Below are 20,136 nucleotides of genomic sequence, written 5' to 3'. Positions count from 1 at the left end.
CTGCGAGAGGGCTGTACAAGCAATGATCACACGCACGGCACAGCGGACACACCAGGAACCGCGGTGTTGGTCGTCGAATGGCGCTAGCTGCGCAGCATTTGTGCACCGCCGCCGTCAGTGTCAGCCAGTTTGCCGTTGCATACGGAGCTCCATCGTAGTCTTTAACACTGGTAGCATGCCTCGACAGCGTGGACGTGAACCGTATGTGCAGTTGACGGACTTTGAGCGAGGGAGTATAGTGGGCATGCGGGAGGCCGGGTGGACGTACCGCCGAATTGCTCAACACGTGGGGCGTGAGGTCTCCACAGTACATCGATGTTGTCGCCAGTGGTCGGCGGAAGGTGCACGTGCCCGTGGACCTGGGACCGGACCGCAGCGACGCACGGATGCACGCCAAGACCGTAGGATACTACGTAGTGCCGTAGGGGACCGCACCGCCACTTCCCAGCAAATTAGGGACACTGTTGCTCCAGGGGTATCGGCGAGGACCATTTGCAACCGTCTCCATGAAGCTGGGCTACGGTCCCGCACACCGTTAGGCCGTCTTCCCCTCACGCCCCAACATCGTGCAGCCCGCCTCCAGTGGTGTCGCGACAGGCGTGAATGGAGGGACGAATGGAGATGTGTCGTCTTCAGCGATGAGAGTCGCTTCTGCCTTGGTGCCAATGATGGTCGTATGCGTGTTTGGCGCCGTGCAGGTTAACGCCACAATCAGGACTGCATACGACCGAGGCACACAGGGCCAACACCCGGCATCATGGTGTGGGGAGCGATCTCCTACACTGGCCGTACACCTCTGGTGATCGTCGAGGGGACACTGAATAGTGCACAGTACATCCAAACCGTCATCGAACTCATCGTTCTACCATTCCTAGACCGGCAAGGGAACTTGCTGTTCCAACAGGACAATGCACGTCCGCATGTATCCCGTGCCACCCAACGTGCTCTAGAAGGTGTAAGTCAACTATCCTGGCCAGCAAGATCTCCGGATCTGTCCCCCATTGAGCATGTTTGGGACTGGATGAAGCGTCGTCTCACGCGGTCTGCACGTCCAGCACGAACGCTGGTTCAACTGAGGCGCCAGGTGGAAATGGCATGGTAAGCCGTTCCACAGGACTACATCCAGCATCTCTACGATCGTCTCCATGGGAGAATAGCAGCCTGCATTGCTGCGAAAGGTGGATATACACTGTACTAGTGCCGACATTGTGCATGCTCTGTTGCCTGTGTGTATGTGCCTGTGGTTCTGTCAGTGTGATCATGTGATGTATCTGACCCCAGGAATGTGTCAATAAGGTTTCCCCTTCCTGGGACAATGAATTCACGGTGTTCTTATTTCAATTTCCAGGAGTGTATGTGCAATGAAACGCTCTACGGGAATGGAAACTGAATTTATCGCTAACATTGTAATGTTGGGGTTACGCGTAAATATGTTGTTTGTGTTCTTACCCCTCGTAGTAACTCCACCTGCAAATCAATTATCTTGTAAATAAGTACTTGAACCGCTAGCTGGAATAACGAAAGTTGATTGGATCTGGTGGTGTAGTGCGGTCTGTGTTTTAACAAGGGGAGCTTGATATGGAATAAATTAGTGACAACCTCTTTGACATTAAATGCCCACTGCCGGTTCGTGCTTGGGGAACAACGCCTAAATAGCGCATGCTGCCTAGTGTTGAGGACCGTCTGCGAACAATACGTATGCGACTCATACCGTATATGCAGTTAAAAGCCACGCGGATGGCATTATTATGTGCTCTTCCCGTAGATCCCTCTGAGAACACAGCGATCACAGTTCCGATGACTGAGTTGCTAGCTCCCAAACAGCGCGTCTTCCTGGGGGCATCAGGACTCCCAGCTGCGGCCGTTAGTCGTGCGAGATTAACTTCGTTGTGACTCGGTGGTGCACGTGGATAGAGACTTTGATCAGAGTAGCTGGCATCGGGGCCGATGTTTTCACCCGTTGAATGTATGAAGCTGAAGTAATACAATGGCCGTTCTGATTAGACCATCTCAACAGAGAAGTCTAGACGTTTAAGCACGGACTGCTTGCGACCCTGGCTGTACCCCGTGCGAAGACGGCAAATGAGACGGCGGGGAGGTAAACGAGTTAGTCAATAACTGGTGTGTACAACAACAGATGGAAGTACTTTTACGGCGACTAAATCTTTATTTTCTGTGAAACACGTAGAAGACAAATTTGGACAATTTTCTTCTGTGTGGAAAATCGCAGTGGCTGCATCTGTTGCACAATCTAAAGTTCAGGCATGTGAACGACTGGACGATATACATATGGTGCAAGAAGTTCTTTCACAGAGGTCTTACGCTAAAAACAGACGAGGGGCTAGGTGAATGGTGAGAAGTACAGTTGGTCAGACATAAACAAAAATGTCCCAGGGATAACCGAGCTGATACACTTCATTTTTAGCCGTCAAAGGAAATGTACTCACAGAAAATTTGAGTTCAAGGGTGACGTGTTTTGCAGTCTATCTACATTCGGTGGTACTGTGTGATATATTTCTTCTGAAGTATTGTAAAATACTTAACGTACATGCTAAAAATATATATATTAACAAGATTCAGGGACCATGGTGCCAGGTTGCCCAACTGTTAGCATCCAATGGTTGAAAGTAAAGGAAGGACTAATGTCTTACTCTGTAAGAAATACATCGTAAGAAAGTATTTGATCCTTCAGGTGTGAAGGTGCGTGAGTGTGAATGAGAATTTGGATACGCAAAGTGACCAATTAGACATTGTACGCTATAACAGCAGCGTTTCATTTCAGCTGTTACTAAATTGAGATTTTTCTTGTCTGTTCCAGGTGAATAAAATTAGCTAAGCTCTTAGCAGGCAATCCAAAAATGCCCAACTTCATTCTCACAGGTATGCTACATCATCTCAGAACCTTATTTTGCCCTTTAGTACTATGTTTTAAGGTCTAATGCTGCGAATTTTTATTGATAATAAGTCCAATTTACAACGGGTGAAGAAACTTGTGGAACGATTATCGCAATGATTCAAAACATTTCATGAAGACGCTGTAAATCCGGGATTATTTTCTAATGTAATGATAATTTGTCTTGCTGTGGCAACAAAATGTAAAAAAAAAGATCGTACGGCATTATTGACTGGCAGACTCCATATGGGGTTATTTGGCCGCTTGCTGCAGTTCCATTTGGCTCCTTTGTGATAATGAAATGATTAGAACAACACTCAGATAATTCCCAAGCTAAGATCTTCTTCTTACCCAGACATCTATCCCAAGACCATATGGTCTAGAGGCAGTAACGATAACCTCTAGACCAGGAGCTGCGGACAACAATAAAATTTAAAATTTCATATTTCCTCTCTGCTACTAACAGTAATATACACGTCTTACACTTATTGGTGCATTGATTGATTATTGGGCCATAACTTTAAAAAAATCCTCTAAATGAAACCGTAAGTCACGAATTAACGTTGATATGGATTGCACATAAGTCTAAATTATGCAATATTTCGGTCAAGTAATAGTCATGCGGCAGGCTTGGTGACATCTTAATGGCTCTGATTGTTGAATCATCCGATAGTCTGAAGACTGTTTGTTTTTAACTCCTTGTCCAGCGGAAATCGTCAGAATATCGAGAATGTGGATTGTGAGAGGATCTGTTAACACAGTCCTTTTAGGTTTTCAGCGGTCTTCATTAGACGCCTTCGAAGTGGTTCATACCACTCCTGTTATCTTACGCAGTTTGTTATGCCATCCAAACATTTATTATACGTAATTGCAAATAACCAGTAACCAACATTACTATAAGGCTATCGTGCACCCCTGATATTCTTTCTCAATCTTTCTCATCTTTCTGTGGGAAGGTACGCGACATATTGCGTGGAAGGCACCATTCCCTACGATCCTAAAATTTTAAAAGTTTTGCCGAGGTCAAGATGTGTTCTTTTATGGTTTCGTTTTGACACGTTTGTTGACTTCTTATACGTTAGTTTGCTGACAAAATGGTTCCTGTGGTTCTTAGTGAACCCCCTTCACATATTTTATTACCGTACTTACGCAGACTAACGGTTAGAGCTGGACAGAAATCAGTAAGCATTCGATAACTTACACTGAAAATAAAGTACTTCTATTTGCTTGGATAACCTCAGTTACTGATAAAAATTCCGAAGGTGATAAGAAACCTAAGTTACAGTGACAAAAGATCAAATAATGGTATGAAGATGTACGTAATCTTAAGGAAATGTTCACTTTGTCTCTCACAATTTCATTGATCCCCCCCCCCCCCCCCCACGTCGAGCAGCTATTTATGTAGTTATCACTTTGATAGGCCCACAGTGGTAGTATAATTGGGGGTTATACCTTCTCCAAATTTTTGTAACGAACATTTACGAAATTTGACTTGTTCCTAATTCCCAGTTAGTAAAATAAAAACTTATAGAAGTGGCAGCTGTTGAAGTGTAATTGAGAGGTTTCTAACGAACCCATAATAATTTCACGGGACACTACGGAGAGTAAAAGATGTCTGTCAAGTGTGTTTTTTATGTATTAGAAATAAAAACCTAAAGAACTGAATTGCTGAGAGTCATACTAATTCATGGTGGGGTAGTGCAATAACCGAATTGATGGTACTAATTCGTAAATGAAGAATCGGGTTAATCACCTGAAACTTTCACTGCAAATATTGTGGAAATGGAAAGTGCTGATGGTGTGCGACTTTCACAGAATGGATTGGTAGTTAGTGGGTGGTTTTGTTTGCCACCAGAGACGGTAATAACACTTATAAAGTGCATTTTTGGCAAAAATAAACGTTTTTAAACAGAACAATTCCTATTGACAATAAACTAAAAGAAGGGTAAATTAGAATGTCAGTGGTGTTTGTTACAGGATTATAGTGCGAGTCGTTTACGATGTATCGTATTTTGAAAAGTTCCCACTCACCCTTGTAAGATACCTGTGATAGCACATACTAGAGAACAACATAAGTGCATCCAATACTTATGTGGATTCTGACCAGTGAAGAGACAATTGACCATCACAGGTTGTGTTCAAAATCGCCACCGGCATCGGCAATAAACGCTTCCAGTTTAGTATGGAACTACTGCTGTACGCATGCTAGCATTTCAGCGGAAATGAGAGCAGGCCCCCCATGAACCATGGACCTTGTCGTTGGTGGCGAAGCTTGCGTGCCTCAGTGATACAGATGGCCGTACAGCAGGTGCAACCACAACGGAGGGTTATCTGTTGAGAGACCAGACAAACATGTGGTTCCTGAAGAGGGGCAGCAGCCTTTTCAGTAGTTGCAGGGGCAACAGTCTGGATGATTAACTGATCTGGCCTTGCAACATTAACCAAAACGGCCTTACTGTGCTGGTACTGGGAACGGCTGAAAGCAAGGGGAAACTACAGCCGTAATTTTTCCCGAGGACATGCAGCTTTACTGTATGATTAAATGATGATGGCGTCCTCTTGGGTAAAATATTCCGGAGGTAAAATAATCCCCCATTAGGATCTCCGGGCGGGTACTACTCAGGAGGACATCCTTATCAGGAGAAAGAAAACTGGCGTTCTACGGATCGGAGCGTGGAATGTCAGATCCCTTAATCGGGCAGGTAGGTTAGAAAATTTAAAAAGGGAACTGGATAGGTTAAAGTTAGACATAGTGGGAATTAGTGAAGTTCGGTGGCAGGAGGAACAAGACTTTTGGTCAGGTGAATACAGGGTTATAAATACAAAATCAAATAGGGGTAATGCAGGAGTAGGTTTAATAATGAATAAAAAACAAAAACAGGAGTGCGGGTAAGCTACTACAAACAGCATAGTGAACGCATTATTGTGGCCAAGATAGACACAAAGCCCATGCCTACTGCAGTAGTACAAGTTTATATGCCAACTAGCTCTGCAGATGATAAAGAAATTGATGAAATGTATGATGAGATAAAAGAAATTATTCAGGTAGTGAAGGGAGACGAAAATTTGTCATGGGTGACTGGAATTCCTCAGTAGGAAAAGGGAGAGAAGGAAACATTGTGGGTGAATATGGATTGGGGATAAGAAATGTAAGAGGAACCATCTAGTAGAATTTTGCACAGAGCACAACTTAATCGTAGCTAACACTTTGTTCAAAAATCATAAAAGAAGGTTGTATACATGGACGAATCATGGAGATACTAAAAGGTGATGATGATGATGATGATGATGAGTCCCATACTCCGTTTACCGAGCGTAGGGGAGCGACGCGGGAGACCCGCGCCGCCATACTAGGCAAGGTCCTAGTGGAGGTGGTTTTCCATTGCCTTCCTCCGACCGTAATGGGGATGATTGATGATGATGATGAAGACGACACAAACACCCAGTCATCACGAGGCAGGTGAAAAATCCCTGACCCCGCTGGGAATCGAACCCGGGACCCCGTGCTCGGGAAGCGAGAACGCTACCGCGAGACCACGAGCTGCGAACTAAAAGGTATCAGATTATATAAGGGTAAGACAGAGATTTAGGAATCAGGTTTTAAATTGTAGGACATTTCCAGGGGCAGATGTGGTCTCTGACCACAATCTATTGGTTATGACCTGTAGATTAAAACTGAAGAAACTGCAAAAAGGTGGGAATTTAAGGACATGGGATCTGGATAAGCTGAAGGAACCAGAGGTTGTACAGAGTTTCAGGGAGAGCATAAGGGAACAATTGACAGGAATGGGGGAAAGAAATACAGTAGAAGAAGAATGGGTAGCTCTGAGGGATGAAGTAGTGAAGGCAGCAGAGGATAAAGTAGGTAAAAGACGAGGGCTGCTAGTAATCCTTGGGTAACAGAAGAAATATTGAATTTAATTGATCAAAGGAGAAAATATAAAAAAGCAGTAAATGAAGCAGGCAAAAAGGAATACAAACGTCTCAAAAATGAGACCGACAGGAAGTGCAAAATGGCTAAGCAGGGATGGCTAGACGACAAATGTAAGGATGTAGAAGCTTATCTCACTAGGGGTAAGATAGATACTGCCTACAGGAAAATTGGAGAGACCTTTGGAGAGAAGAGAACCACTTGTATGAATATCAAGAGCTCAGATGGCAACACAGTTCTAAGGAAAGGAGGGAAGGCACAAAAGTGGAAGGAGTATATACAGGGTTTATACAAGGGCGATGTACTTAAGGACAATATTATGGAAATGGAAGAGAATGTAGATGAATATAAAATGGGAGATAAAATACTGCGCGAAGAGTTTGAGAGAGCACTGAAAGACCTGAGTCGAAACAAGGCCCCCGGAGTAGACAACATTCCATTAGAACTACTGACCGCCTTTGGAGAGCCAATCATGACAAAACTCTACCAGCTGGGGAGCAAGACGTATGAGACAGGCGAAATACCCTCAGACTTCAAGAAGAATATAATTATTCCAATCCCAAAGAAAGCAGGTGTTGACAAATGTGAAAATTACCAAACTATCAGTTTAATAAGTCACAGCTGCAAAATACTAACTCGAATTATTTACAGACGAATGGAAAAACTAGTAGAAGCCGACCTCGTGGAAGATCAATTTGGATTCCGTAGAAATGTTGGAACACGTGAGGCAATACTAACCTTACGACTTATCTTAGAAGAAAGATTAAGAAAAGGCAAACCTACGTTTCTAGCATTTGTAGACTTGGAGAAAGCTTTTGACAATGTTGACTGGAATACTCTCTTTCAAATTCTGAGGTGGCAGGGGTAAAATACAGGGAGCGAAAGGCTATTTACAATTTGTACAGAAACCAAATGGCAGTCATAAGAGTCGAGGGGCATGAAAGGGAAGCAGTGGTTGGGAGAGGAGTGAGACAGGGTTGTAGCCTCTCCCCGATGTTATTCAATCTGTATATTGAGCAAGCAGTAAAGGAAACAAAAGAAAAATTTGGAGTAGGTATTAAAATTCGTGGAGAAGAAGTAAAAACTTCGAGGTTCGCCGATGACATTGTAATTCTGTCAGAGACGGCAAAGGACTTGGAAGAGCAGTTGAACGGAATGGACAGTGTCTTGAAAGGAGGATATAAGATGAACATCAACAAAAGCAAAACGAGGATAATGGAATGTAGTCGAATTAAGTCGGGTGATGCTGAGGGAATTAGATTAAGAAATGAGACACTTAAAGTAGTAAAGGAGTTTTGCTAGTTGGGGAGCAAAATAACTGATGATGGTCGAAGTAGAAATGATATAAAATGTAGACTGGCAATGGCAAGGAAAGCGTTTCTCAAAAAGAGAAATTGGTTAACATCGAGTGTACATTTAAGTGTCAGGAAGTCATTTCTGAAAGTATTGTGTGCAGTGTAGCCATGTATGGAAGTGAAACATGGACGGTAACTGGTTTGGACAAGAAGAGAATAGAAGCGTTCGAAATGTGGTGCCACAGAAGAATGCTGAAGATTAGATGGGTAGATCACGTAACTAATGAGGAGGTATTGAATAGGATTGGGGAGAAGAGAAGTTTGTGGCGCAACTTGACTAGAAGAAGGGATGGGTTGGTAGGACATGTCCTGAGGCATCAAGGGATCACAAATTTAGCATTGGAGGTCAGCGTGGAGGGTAAAAATCGTAGAGGGAGACCAAGAGATGAATACACTAAGCAGATTCAGAACGATGTAGGTTGCAGTAGATACTGGGAGACGAAGAAACTTGCACAGGATATGTTAGCATGGAGAGCTGCATCAAACCAGTCTCAGGACGGAAAACAACAACAACAATAATGAGAGCAGGCTGCAGTAATGCGTCGTTGCATATCAGCGGGTGTAGTTGGAAAATTGGAAATTTGTAGTAAGTTCCTATGGGACCATACTGTTGAGGTTATCGATCCCTCGGCTTACACACGACTTTTCCTAACTTACGCTAAGGACATGACACACCCCCATTCCCGAGGGAGGACTCGAACCTTCGACATGAGTGGGAAGGTGGGGGCGGGGGAGGGGGGGGAGGCACGCGGCTCGGGTTCAGTTGGTATGTCTTTGTAGACAGCTTCTTTTATATTTCCCCAGAGAACAGATCTAAAAGCGTCGAATCTGGGGAGCATGCCGGCCAAGGTGTAAGTCCTCTGCGTCCAACACAATGATTTGGAAACAATTCGTGAAGATATGCGGTAGTTCTTCATGCACTATGGCTTTGGACGGTGATCATGTTGGTATCCCAGTTCCTTTCAGTCTGCAGAGGAACATCGAGTATCATCCGTGGAAGACCGTTTGTTAGGAGACTGCGATACTTGAGCGCGTTAGTGTTCGTCTCTCGATTGCTCACTGTCCCACACCATACGTTTACATTATCTGAACGCTCTTACATTCCATTTGACGAAGCCAAAGGAAAGTGTCAAAAGAGCAAATAGTGCATGTTCCGGCGATTTACTTGGCTGTCATTGGTAAATGTGGATTCATCAGTAAACAAGATACATGATGTATCAGGAGTATCCTGTCTTAATGCCCATGTACATTAGTTAATACGATTCTCATAATCGTTTCCATGCAACTCTTCATGGAGAGAGACGTGATACGGATGGAACCTTTTGCCGATTGAGAATTCATAAGAGACTTACTGACTCATGCCACTTCCTCGTGCGATTGTGCGGGAGCTAACGTACGGATTAATGGCAGCAGTGGAAATAACATTAATTAAAGCCTCTTCCATGGTCAATCGTTTCCTTCTGTTAGGATCTGTAGGTGTTAGACTACCACATTCATGTAACTGCTTGAAGAGATTGAAAAATACTCGCCAAGATGATTGATTTCTAATGGGATATATTGCCACATGGGCCGTACGAGAACGAACTGATTTCTTCCAACGCTCTCCATACATCAGGAACAAGTCGGCTCTTCTGCATTAGTAAATCCCACTGACGGCCTACTGCTTGGACTGTCACACTCTGACTAGCAAGTCGCAGTGCACTCTAGGAACACACAGCACACTGTAAGCAATCATAACACCGTTGTACTTAGCAACTACGCAAGTTGAATGCACGAAGTGTCGTGGAAACGTTTCAAAATACAATCTCTCCTAAACAACCCGCGCTGCTTTCGTGCAACAAACACCGCTGACGTTCTAATTTACCCTACTTCATGTCAATAAGAATGGTTCAATTTCCATTGGAAAAGGTATGTTCACTTTCCAAGTATGATTACAAATTATTACAATCCGTTTGTTTGCTAACAATAAGAGCCCTTGACTACCTCGTCTAGATGCGGTTCGCGCGGCTCCCCCCCCCCCCCCCCCCCTCCTCCCGACGGAGGTTAGTCCTCGCTCGGGCGTGGATGTGTGTGTTGTTCTTAGCGTTAAGTTGAAGTTAGATTACTTAATGCGTTAGCCTAGGGACCGATAATCTCATCAGTTTGGTGCCATAGGAATTTACCACCACCACCCTTGACTACCAATCAATTCTGTGAAAACGCCGCATCGATAGAACTTTTCATTTCCGCTCGGTGATTTACCCTGTATAAATTCAGTCGTCAAAAGAAATAATAATTTCATATTTATTCACAATTAGTGGAGGAAAGCCGGGTGTTGAGTTGAGGAAGGAAACTACTGCAGCTGCTTTCCTTCTAATATTACAACATGTTCTCACATATTTAAGTGATCAAATGAATGACCACTTGGCTCTAGTCGGGCAAGAAAAGAAAGTTAAAGGATAGTCACTTCCCTAAGTTCTCCACTCCACACATATCACTGTTAGTTTAGCCCCAAGTTACCTAACTTGACTCCTGTATTTCTTCCTTCCGATGTGCACCCAATACTTTTCATTGTTCCGTAACCCTAACGTAGCTGATCCGATTGTAGTGGCAGCAGACAGTGTGATGCCGCAGCAAGTCTAGCGCTCAGCTCTGTTACCAGTAGAATGCTACCGCTGTGTGTCTATGCAGTCCGTCCATGCCGCTGGATGAATTCTGCAGTACCACTCAGTGCAAAACAGCAAACATTCGACCCTACAGTTTACTGAGAACAAAATGAGCAGTTTGGGAGATAGTTTACATACAGTTTTCTCCCTCTGAAGTCCAGTCGGAGTGTCCAAGTAGAATAAAAACTGAAGAGTTCAGAATTTGACGTCAGAATGATGACGTTTCGCTCTCCTTTACCTGATAAAGCAGTGCGCTCTTTCCGTACTCATGATCAATCACGAGACAGATGCGAGATGCAGCTTACAATCAATTCACGATAACAACAGCATTAAGGAATAGGTTCCCAGATATGAGTTTCTCGATGACTTCTTCTGTAAAAGAATCCAGTACATTGTCCTCGAAGGCAAGTGTCCATCAGAGACAAAGGTATCGTCAGGAGTATCACATGGAAATGTGATAGGACCGCTGTTTTCTTATGTATGTATAAATGATGTGGCGGACAGGGTGGGTATCAATCTGCAGTTGTTTGCTGGAAATACTGCGGTATATTGAAATGTGTCGAAGTTCAGCGACTTCAGGAGGATACAAGATGTTTAGACAAAATTTCTGTTTTGACTTAATTAATGGCAGCTAGCTCTAAATGTGGAAAAATGTTAGCTAATGCAGATTAGTAGGTAAAACACCCTGTAATATCCGGGAAACCCACGGTAGGAAACCCCACGACACTGTCTTTAGGGTGCCCCAGAGAAATTCAGACCCTTGGTGGTCGCCGGAAGTCACTGAGGCAATTAAAGAGCGCCGGTGAGCTCTACAGCGACATAAGCGATTCCCTTACATAGAGCACCTAAGCCTTTAAGCGGCTGTGTGCCCGCGTTTGCCAGCTTATGAAACACCGGAAAACGAGTGTTGGGAGAGGTACGTGTCGACCATTAGGTGCCATACATCACCTTGCCGTATCTGGACGAAGATCGGACGTCTTTTTAGGTACCAGACCCCAACAGGTGTCCCTAGGCGTGTTATCTACCGACGCAAACGCTATTGCCGAGCACTTCTCTGAGCACAATGGTCGAGCTTCTGCGTCGGAGAACTACCCCCAACTTTTTTCACCCTCAAATGGCGGAGGGAAAGGAAAGTTCTCTTGTTCACTACATGTCAGTGAACCCTGTAACGCCACATTTACAGAGTGAGAGCTCCTGAGTGCCCTCGCACATTACCCTGACACAGCTCCTGGGCTGGATTGGATCCACAGTCAGATGATTAAACACCTCTCATCTGACTACATGCGACATCTCCTCGTCATCTTCAACGAGATGTGGTGCGATGGCGTCTTTCCATCGCAATGGCGGGAGAGCACTATCATTCTAGTGCTGAAACCCGGTAAAAACCCGCTTGATGCGGATAGCTACCAGCGCATGAGTCTCGCCAACTTTGTTTGTAAGCTGCTGGAACGTATGGTGTGTCAGCGGTTGGGTTGGGTCCTGGAGTCATGTGGCCTACTGGCTCAGTGTCAGGACGGATTCCGCCAGGTTCGCCCTACACTGACAATCTTGTGTCCCTCGAGTCCGCCATCTGAACAGTCTTTTCCAGACGCCAACATGTGGTTACCGTCTTTTTTGACTTACGTAAAGCATATGATATGACCTGGCAATATCATATCCTTGCTACATTGTATGAGTGGGGTCTCCAGGCCCCACTCCCGATTTATATCCAAAACTTCCTGTCGCGTCGTACTCTCCATGTCCAATTCAGTGCCTTCCATAGTTTTTCCCATAGTCAGGAGAACGTTGCTCTGCAGGGCCGTGTGTTGAGTGTCTCTATTTTTAGGGGCTATTAACGGTCTAGCAGCAGCTGTAGGGCTGTCGGTCTCGCCTTCTCCAGTTGCGGATGACTTCTGTATTTGGTACTGTTCCTCCAGTGCTAGTATTGCTGAGCGGCGCCTACAGGGAGCTATTCACTAGGTACAGTCATGGGCTCTAGCCCACGGTTTCCAGTTTTCAGCCGCAAAGTCGTGTGTTATACATTTCTGTCGGAATCGCACCGTTCATCCAGAACCAGAACCTTACCTTAGTGACGATCCACTCACTGTGGTGGAGACATTTCGATTCTTGGGACTGGTTTTCGACGTCCGATTTATATGGCTACCTCACCTCCGTCATCTTAAGCAGAAGTACTGGGAGCGCCTCAATGCCCTCCGCTGCCTGAGCGACACCAACTGGGGAGCAGATCGCTCTAAGCTTCTGCAGCTCTACAGAGCCCTTGTTCAATTCTGCCTTGTCTACGTGAGTCTGGTTTACGGTTTTGTGGCGTCTTCAGTTTTGCATTTACTCGCCCCAGTGCCACACTGTGGCGTTCGCCTAGCGACAGGAGCTTCTAGAATGAGTCTGGTTACCAGTGTCCTGGTGGAGGCCGGAGTCCCTCCATTGAAGGTGAGGCATGCACAACTGCTCGCCAGTAACGCCGCACACGTTTGTAGTTCTCGTGCGCTTTCGAATTATCGTCTCCTTTTCCCAAGCACGGCAGCCCATCTCGCACATCGGTGGCCCACGTCAGGGTTTTTGACGGTTCGCGTCCGATCCCTTCTGTCTGAACTGAAGTCCTTCACATTACAACCATTCCTCGAGGTCCATTCATGTGCACCTCCATGGTGTACACCAAGGCTGCTGATTCCTCTGCATCTTCAACATGGCTCTAAGGACGCTGTTAACGCTTCGGCTCTCTATAACTTCCTCTCTATTATCGTCATGTACCAGGGTCATGAATTGGTTTACACTGATTGGTAGTTGGCTGATGGTCACGTGGGCTTTGTGTATGTTAATGGTGGACATATTGAACAGCACTCCTTGCCAGATGATTGCAATGCTTTCACTGCAGAGCTGGCGGCCATATCTCGTGCTCTTGAGCACATCCGCTCATGCCCTGTTGAGTCATTTCTCCTGTGTGCTGGCTCCTTGAACAGCCTACAAGCTACCCTCGCCATCCTTTGGTAGCGTCCATTCAGGAGTCCATCTATGCCCTGGAACGGTGCCATCGTTCAGTCGTGTTTGTGTGGGCCCCAAATCACGTCGGAATCCCAGGCAACGAACTTGCCGGCAGGCTGGCCAAACAGGCTATGCGGAAACCACTTCTGGAAGTAGGCATCTCCGAAGCTGACCTGCTTTCTGTCTTACACCCCTGGGTTTTTCGGCATCGGGAAATGGAATGGCGTTACAGTACACACAACAAACTGCGTGTCATTAAGGAGTCTACGTATGTGTGGATGTCTTCCATGCGGTCCTCTCGCAGGGAGTCAGTTGTCCTCTGCCGGCTCCACATTGGCCATACATGGCTAACACATGGTTACCGACTCTGTGGCGAGGACCCACCTAACTCGTGCTGTGGCTCAAAAATGATGGTCGTTCATCTCTTGCTGGACTGTCCACTTTTAGCCGCTCTGTGGCGGACTTTTAACTTTCCCAGCACTCTACCTTCGGTGTTGAGCGACAGTGCCACAACAGCAGCTTTAGTTTTACGTTTTATTCGTAAGGGTGGATTTTATCATTTTATCTGACTTTTAGCGCATTTCCTTTGTCCCTCTGTGTCCTCCACTCTAGTGCTTTTGTGTGGAGGTTTTTAATGTGTTGCAGAGTGGCTCGCTTGTCCTTTTTATTCTCATGGTCAGGCAGCCATGGTGATCTGCTCTCTTGTTTCGATCTATTCTACATGTTTCTGGCGTCTCTCTGTGATTTTTTTGGTCCGATTTTGTCCATTTGTGTTTTTTGCCTTTGTGTCATTCTTGTGGTTTTCTCCTTTCTTCAATTTGTGTTTTGTATGTCTTGATTATTTTACTCCCACCCTTGTGGAATTATTTTAATCGGAACGAGGGATCGATGGCCTATTGGTTTGGTCCCTCTCCCCCTTTTAAACCAACCAGCCAACTTCCCGCCTGGCTGCTCCACGCCCCGCTGCTGGCAAGCCTCCAGGAAACATTAGGTTATAAATTTCTCACATACATGTACTACCATAATATTCTGAATGCAAGAGAAACTGTGGAATGAAATTAACTAAAGAAATGACATTTGAACCTAATAATCCCTCATCGATTGACAAAATACAAATTTGATACTAACAAAGAAAAAAATATTGCGTATAAATCTAGAATTAAAATGGGAGGATGAAGCCCAAACCAGGCTGATACTTCATAGTGTAATTAACATTAGAACACAAAAAATGCGTCAGACATTGTTTAAAAACGAAAGGGAACAATATACTCAATATAATAATTAAATAAAGGCGGCTACCTTGGTATTGGTTATTACTTGCAAACACACAGCATTGGTAGTCAGAGTTTCAGTGAAACGTTTCAGCGCATGAGTAGCTGTGGATGTGTCAGATATCAAGGTTGTATCTGTGGCTGCAGCAACTGGGCCAGCCCTCTACGGCAGTGACTGCGTCATTGCTTATGCTCGGATGTCTTCTGCAGTTTACCGGCAGATGTTTTTTCATCATAGACCTACTTCGAAAAACCTTCAGCATGACATATCTGTATCCACAATATTGTAATTATTAGACCAATGAACTGCTGTTGTAATAGCGACGTAGCCCGAGCTGCCCACTAAAAATTGCAACAGGGACGTATAGGAAATAATGAAAATTTACTTGGTGTGATATGTAGTGCAGTATGAAATATACATGGTTAAGATTTTTTGTAGTACAGTGGCATCCTGAGAGAGATGCAGTACACAGAGCTGGCACCTCTGGGCATCGAAATGAACTGAGCTTGGTTGACACGTATGGATACGCCATTCACTGTTGCTTCAGCTCCCTGCTAAAGTTCATAAATTGTAGTTGCTGGTCAGTGGTTATGTCTGTTCTCGGGAATGGACCTACAGCATACGTTTCCAGTGGGTGAGTGATTCAGAAAATGTACTGACCAGGGTACTGGTCGAACACCCGCTGTATCGCGATAGGTGAGAACAGCATGAGCGACATGAGGTCTTGCGTTATCTTGCGAAAAGATGCCACGAAAACCTCGAAAATAGGATACAGCGTCGTCGTTGGCTTTCCGACCGTGGACTTTGTGACTGTATATATACGTAACTTCGGTGTTTCCGATCACAAATATTTTATCTGTCATATTTCTAGCCATCAAAGGAGGAGCAGCAATGGGAGACGCTCTGCCGACTGTTTTGTGATGTCATCCCATAACATTTTGTCCAGGCTTGGGACTGGCTATCCACATGGTATATAGGCATGTTTAAATGATTTGTTCTTACCCTTTTTTGTACACTACTGCTGCAGCAAATGATGAAACTTTCTCATTATATGAATTTTAATTTCTCATTCAGTATTCTGTAAGAAAGATTTTGAGCATCTTCTTATGTCTCCCGAGTCGGTTATAGCCGGCCGGTGTGGCCGAGCGGTTCTAGGCTCTTCAGTCTGGAACCGCGCGACCCCTACGGTCGCAGGTTCGAATCCTGCCTCGGGCATGGATGTGTGTGATGTCCTGAGGTTAGTTAGGTTTAAGTAGTTCTACGTTCTAGGGGACTGATGACCTCAGAAGTTAAGTCGCATAGTGCTCAGAGCCATTTGAACCGAGTCGATTTATATGTACTTTCGAAGAGGAATGCAAATGAAATCTTTTTTAATTTAAAGTGTAGCATTTAGTGTTTCCTCCTGCAGCTTATGTTCAGATGTTTGTCTGTTCAGCAGTTTGTTTTCCTATGCCAACCTTAGCATTCATGATCTTCCGATGTAGGTTAAAAATAAATTCCACGTTTCAGTTGGTATACTAAGATTTTCCATCCACTGATTGACCGCACAATAAGCAATTTTTATGATCTTTCCTTCACTGGGCATTTCTTCCATTGTTACCATCCACACTTAAAAGGCGCTGTTCAGTGGAATGTGTGCCACTGTAGCACACATGCGGCAAGACAATCTCACTTCTCCGTATCTGTATTCCTACATTAATCGTAGTTCTTGTATTTTCTTCCACAGACATTAGTTGAAACGAAGATTGCAACCAGGAAGAGAGATTTTGGAAAACACTGTTTCCATAGCTTTTATTGTAGCCTTCAGTCTGGTAGTGCCGTTTTTGGTGGGCAGAACGTTCTTTCATACATATTTTGACTTTTATTTGGGATCGGCCGGTCTTGTTCTTCTTGTCTTGACTATTTCGTACCACCCACAGATCTCGTGGTGAAAAGACCACACATACCTGCGCCAAGAAAGTGATTTGTAGAAGACGTGTGTTGGCGCCCCCGTGCCTTTTGGAGCTCTCCATTCATCTCTGGCTTTGTTTGCGAACGACTGCTTTCCTCCCAAGCTGACAATTATTTTGTTTGGGTTAGCGCCCGTCCGATACGTGTGTGGACATACAATAGAGACTGGGTGAATGCACCAGGGGTGTCCCTACGTAAGGGTGTTGGCACCAGATGGTATTGCTAGCCCTGTTGTCAGGCGACTATTGTGTTAGTGTGGGACGGGGGGGGGGGGGGGTGCGGCGGCGGCTTGAGCGTCTCGTCCGGTAATACATTGCAAATGCTTTTAGAATGGACATTTTTGGCTTCCTTTTTTATCATAGGAAATGAGGCAGCTATGCAACATCTGTGAAAATTAAGAAATAATGATATTGGTGGTACAAAGGCAAACCCAGAACGAATTTTACAAAACTCCAGGAGAGAGAAAAAAGACTTTCTTCTGTTGTGGATGAATTTTCGTTGAGGCCATATCATGTGTGAGCTACTTCAGATGTCTGTTGGATGGTCACTGAAGACTTTTTCTGGGTGTAACCAGTGACTGCAAGTCACTCACTGCCGTACATACCTAGCCTAGTTCGATCCTAAGTGCTTCACTGGACTGCACGTGCAAGAAGTGTCACTCTTGCTTTGGCCAGGTTGCATAACACAATGGCCGATGTCACAAACAGTGTGTGCCTGGTAACAAGTACTAAGACAAAATTATAATTGTTTTAATACCTTCAGCTGCTAACGGGCGTTGAAATATATAAACGGGGATAGGTGAAAATGTGTGCCCCGATCGGGACTCGAACCCGGGATCTCCTGCTTACATGGCAGACAATATATCCATCTGAGCCACCGAGGGCACAGAGGATAGCTCGACTACAGGGGCCATCTCGCGCACGCCTCGCGCGAGACCCACATACTCACCTTGTATGTTCACACACTACATTCGTTGCGTCCCTCCCAAACACACTCATTACTCGTAGGAGACATTCTTATCAAGTTCCGTAAGAGTTCGGAGAATGTGTGTATCCGCACAGGAGGAGATCATGGCCGGTGTTGCCAGAATTATATACTTATATGGATGTGGTGTCTGTTCTTTTTGGACATGTCCAAATAAGGTTATGTACTAAAACACTCCTGTAAGCTCTTAAAAGGAGTCGCCTACTGATGTTAAATTCATTTCAAAATAATAACTTACACCCAGTTAAATGATGGTGAGAAAATGGGATAAAATGTGCATATTTACTTTCCAAACTTCATGTGTCATGGATGTATCTGTTTTCAGAATAAGATTTGTAAAGGACAACAGTAATTAATCATGATCAAGAAAGACATCTTGTGGAAAGAAAATGGTATTATGATAATGTGTGTTTCTACAGGTAGAGCACCTAGTCCTTCGAATTGCAAATGCTGCACTAAATGTGCAGTACTTATAGTGTTAAGAAATGTAATGTAAATTAGCTTATGCCGAGTAGCACAATAAACTTACGAGGACGTAGCTTCCCAAAGCACAGGGACAGCAGATAGCGCTAAATGAGAGGGGGAGAGGGGGGTTGCGTACAAAGGTTCTACTACAGATACTGTTCCAGGCACTGTGAATGCTTTAATTTTCCCGTGACTCAACTTTTTACGTGACAGTAACTGTGATGAAATTTCAGGGGGATCTCGTGATGGGTCTACGGAAGCTGACCATACTCGTCAGTCAGGGCAGCATCAGTGGGCTGATGCCACTGAGTCGGCAGAGCAGTCGGAAAGTGGTAAGGACCTTTCACTAACGCTCTTAGAGCGCGAGTACAGCTACAAGGGCCTCAAATCGTGGTGGCAGAACATGGAGCAAAATATAAACCAGTGTGCCTGTGACCTCGGACAAATGCAGTACTGTCACAATGGCGTTGCGAACTGTGGGTCGACTCCAAACGAAGGCATCTTAGAACCACAGGAGCACCGGTTACAGGGGCTGATGGGTCAGTCGCGAGATTCTGAAGTGAGCGTGCAGATCGCAGAGCCTGAGCTAGAGGATCCTGCCCCCAGTGGCCGGAAGTCGATGCAGGCCACGCCAGAGGCTCTGTTTCTGGCAGAGAAGCTGCAGCAGCTGGCGGACACCACGAGGAAAATGGCGCAGCACCTCCTCAGCCCAGAAGCATCACGCTCCAGACGTGTCGTCACGGCAGACTCAGAAGCGCTGGGTGCTACCTCAGACACGGAGTGTCGTGCAGAAAGCAGCGACGTTGAACTCATGCGGCAGAAGATACTGCTGCTGGACGAGGTGGTGGAAGAGCTTTCGCAGTACAGACTGTCGCCTCTCGCTCTCGACATGACGGAAAGGTAATTTACAAATAATGTTGTTGTAGTAGTCTTCAGTCCAGAGACTGCTTTGATGCCGCTCTCCATGCTACTGTATTCTGTGCTAGCTTCTTCACCTCCAAGTACCTACTGCAACCTACATTCTTCAGAAACTGCTTCGTCTTCCTCTGCAATTTTTACCCTCCACGCTGCCTTTCAATACTAAATTGGTCATCCCGTGATGCCTTAAAATATGTCCTACCAACCGATCCCCTCTTCTAGTCAAGTTGTGCCACAAACTTGTCTTCTCCCCAATCCTATTCAACACTTGCTCATTAGTTATGTGATCTACCCATCTAATCTTCAGCATTCTTCTGTAGCACCACATTTCGAAATCATCTATTCTCTTCTTGTGTAAATTATTTATCGTCCACGTTTCACATCCATACATCGCTACACTCCACCCAAATAATTTCAGAAACTACTTCCTGACTCAAATAATCGATGGGAATTTCTCTTCTTCAGAAACGCTTTCCTTGCCATTGCCAGTCTACATTTTATATCCTCTCTACTTCGACCATCATCAGTTATTTTGCTCCCCAAATAGCAAAGCTCTTTCCTACTTTCTCATTTCCCTCAGCATCACCCGATTTAATTCGACTACATTCCATTATCCTCGTTCTGCTTTTGTTGATGTTCATCTTACATCATTCTTTCAAGACACTGTCCATTCCGTTCAACTGCTCTTACAAGTCCCTTGCTGTCTCTGACAGAATTACAGTGTCATCGGCGAACCTCAAAGTT

At 45.0% G+C, this 20,136-nt stretch overlaps 1 protein-coding gene across 1 annotated transcript in view; it reads left to right on the top strand.

Moving 5' to 3' along the window:
* LOC126284096 (uncharacterized) overlaps positions 1-20,136 on the top strand; it is a 50,163-nt gene that overhangs the window by 19,066 nt on the left and 10,961 nt on the right. Inside the window, exons 2-3 of the mRNA XM_049982747.1 lie at positions 2,819-2,880; positions 18,708-19,374. Of these exons, the coding sequence (XP_049838704.1) occupies positions 2,859-2,880; positions 18,708-19,374 (689 nt within the window). The 5' untranslated portion in view covers positions 2,819-2,858. The remainder of the gene's footprint in view (positions 1-2,818; positions 2,881-18,707; positions 19,375-20,136) is intronic.

The sequence above is a fragment of the Schistocerca gregaria genome, chromosome 8 (genome assembly GCF_023897955.1).
Source record: "Schistocerca gregaria isolate iqSchGreg1 chromosome 8, iqSchGreg1.2, whole genome shotgun sequence".
Classification (NCBI taxonomy): domain Eukaryota; kingdom Metazoa; phylum Arthropoda; class Insecta; order Orthoptera; family Acrididae; genus Schistocerca; species Schistocerca gregaria.
The sequence above is the reverse complement of the archived record's forward strand: the minus strand, read 5'-3'. Positions and strand labels throughout refer to the sequence as shown.